The sequence below is a fragment of the Protobothrops mucrosquamatus genome, unplaced genomic scaffold (assembly GCF_001527695.2).
Source record: "Protobothrops mucrosquamatus isolate PMUCROS unplaced genomic scaffold, P.Mucros_1.0 scaffold2803, whole genome shotgun sequence".
NCBI lineage: Eukaryota > Metazoa > Chordata > Lepidosauria > Squamata > Viperidae > Protobothrops > Protobothrops mucrosquamatus.
Window position 1 is genome coordinate 206,202 of NW_015388838.1, and position 2,629 is coordinate 208,830.

The 2,629-nt window shown below is 55.2% G+C and overlaps 1 protein-coding gene across 1 annotated transcript in view; it reads right to left on the reverse strand.

Annotated features, from left to right (window-relative positions):
- Window positions 1-1,314, reverse strand: part of DDI2 (DNA damage inducible 1 homolog 2) — a 7,619-nt gene extending 6,305 nt beyond the window's left edge. Inside the window, exon 1 of the mRNA XM_015825790.1 lies at window positions 1,177-1,314. Coding sequence (XP_015681276.1) covers window positions 1,177-1,314 — 138 coding nt within the window. The remainder of the gene's footprint in view (window positions 1-1,176) is intronic.
- Between the last annotated feature and the right edge of the window lie 1,315 nt (window positions 1,315-2,629).

A 2,629-nucleotide genomic window follows, 5' to 3' on the forward strand; every position in this document is an offset into this window, starting at 1 on the left:
GCATCCTGGCGGAGGAATTCTGGGAGTTGAAGTCCACAAGTCCTAAAAGGGCCGAGTTTGAAGACCCCTGCTCTAAATGGGACCGCCCGCTGCCCTGCCTGATCCACCGTCTTCCGCAAAGCTTCCCCAGCCGATCTAAGGTGGGTAAAGCCATTCCCAGAAACGATTCCTGGAAGTGCCAGGAAGCGGATCCCGCTGGAGCCCCAAGACCCTACCTACCAGGATCTGGCAGAAAGCCCTGCCTGAAAGAGCCCACGCAGCTGTGCCATGGGGGAGGGGGGGAGAAGGCGAGAGCAGGACGTAACTCGGAACCACCCGCAGGTTCCAAGCCAGCCGACCCGACCGGTACAAAGGATTGCGGGCTGGCCGGTTGGGTCAGGAGCCGGATCCACCACTCCCCAGGAGGGAGGGATCAGATTATTAGGAGAGGATCTGGGCCAAAAGTGGCTGCAGGTGGCACTGCAAAGCTTTGCCCAATTGGGGGGACGGGGGGGGAATCGGGATCTACAGACCCCAGAAGGAGCCAGCAAAGGGGTCGAGGGGCTTCCTAGCTCAAACCCACCACCCTGCCTTCTTGCAAGCAGCTACCCAGGAAACGAGGGGGGCAGCGCCCGGTCTGGGTGCAGCCAAAATAGAGGGACGGGGCAGGGGGGCAAGCAAGGCAGACAGAGGGAGGGAGGCAGTCCCAAAAGAGGGGGGGGGAGGCAGGTACCCAGAGGAGAAGGGCCGCCATCCGCAGACTCGGCGCTCTGGCAGCCGGCCAGCCAGTTCCGCAGCCCTCGCAGAAGACCCCCGGCGACCCCTCCCCATGGCAAAGCCCCCTCCCCGCCATCCGAGGGCATCTGGAGCCCCCTGCCCAGCTGCGCGGGGGGAGGGGGACAGCCTCCCCACAAGCCCCGGAGGGGGGGCAGCGGAGGGGAGGCAGGGAAGGGGTCTGAGCCCTCCCCGCAGGGACCCCCGCCCCGCCGCCCACCAGCCACGCGGCGCCGCCCGAGGGAGCCAGCCCGGAGTAGGACGGAGGGCGACCCGCCCCGGCTGCAGCGCCTTCCACGCACACGCACACACACACACACACACCCGCAAACGGCCCCTCGGGGGGGGCTCCACCCCACCCACCCCGACGGGACCCCCGGGAGGGGCGCCGGGGGCGGGGAGGGGCGGGGGGCGCGCGCCCACCTGGCTCTCGGAGGCGGGGACGCCGGACTCGAGGGCGCAGAGGGCGCGGAAGTTCTGCAGCTCGAAGTCCGCGTCCACCTGCAGCGAGAAGGTCAGCTCGGAGCGGTCCCGCCGCAGGCAGAACACCGTCAGCAGCATCGCCGCCGCCGCCGCCGCCTCCTCGCCCGCGCAGCCCCGCCGGAAAGCCCCGTCCGAGGCGCCCGACGGCTGTCGCAAAGCGTCGCGCAAGGGGGCGCAGGCGCGGCAGGGGGAGGGCGGGAGCCCCGCCCCTTCGACGGGCTGGCTAGCCAGACAGCCTGAGCCGGGGAAAGAGGGATAGCGCTGCCCTCTAAGGGTCACGTCGGGAACTGCATCCGCGCACAGAAATAAACTTTCCAGTGGCATGTTAAGCTTATTATTCAGTACCTTTATTATTATTATTATTATTCATTAGACATAAACCTCAGTCCACTGAACATTCAAATTGGCTGGCGCTGATGGTTGACAAGGGTTGCTACCAGCATCCTAGGTGTCAACCAGGTACCTCCTTAAAAATATAAGATGTAAGATATATATTATTATTGTTATTATTGTTATTGTTGCTCTTGTTCTTGTTGTTTTGTTCTTTTGTTTTGTTGTTGTTATTATTAGTAGTAGTATTAGTAGTATTAGTATTAATAGATTAGTACTAATAGTATTAGTAGTATTAGTATTGTATTATTATTAGTAGTAGTATTAATATTATTAGTAAATATTGTTAGTATTAATATTATTAGTATTTATTAAGTCTTGTTATTAAAATTAAAATTGAATCCCGGGCCCCAAGACCTGCTGAACAGGCACAGAAGAAGGAAACCAGCTTCAAAAGACTTAAACGGAGTTTAAAAGGCCTATGACGGCTTCAATGCTAAAGTAAGGAACAGAAAACAAGTAGCCCTCCTGTGGTCAAAGCCGGTTTAGAACCCACAAAAAGAAATAAACCTTTTAAAAAGGATTTTAAGGTCATTAAAATCCCTTTAAATAAGGTTATAATTATTTACCCTCATGAAGCCTTAAAAATAAAAGGGTAATAGGAATCCCAGGTATTACTGAACGGGCACTGAAGAAGGAAACCTGCTTCAAAGCCTTTGTTGAAGGAAAAGTCTTCATCAATGTTCAGTCCAAGCCGGGAATAAACTACATGGCGACTGCTTTAAAAAGAAGGTCGCAGTTTATTGAAGAGGAGAGCCAGACAGAAAGATGGCTCTGGAAGAAAAGAGAGAGAGCACATGTAGGGAGTGGGTTTTTATACCCTCTGGAGCTCTTGTTTGTAGTTGCTTCCTGTTCCTGTTTGAGGCTTTGTATGTCCCATGTCATGTATTTTGACCTGTTTGGGTGTGCCCCTTTGGCATCTGTGGGTTAATCCTAGTATGTCCTGTTTTATAGTTTGGGTGGGGTATGTAGATTTCAGGCGTCTTTGTCTTCTTAATCTTCT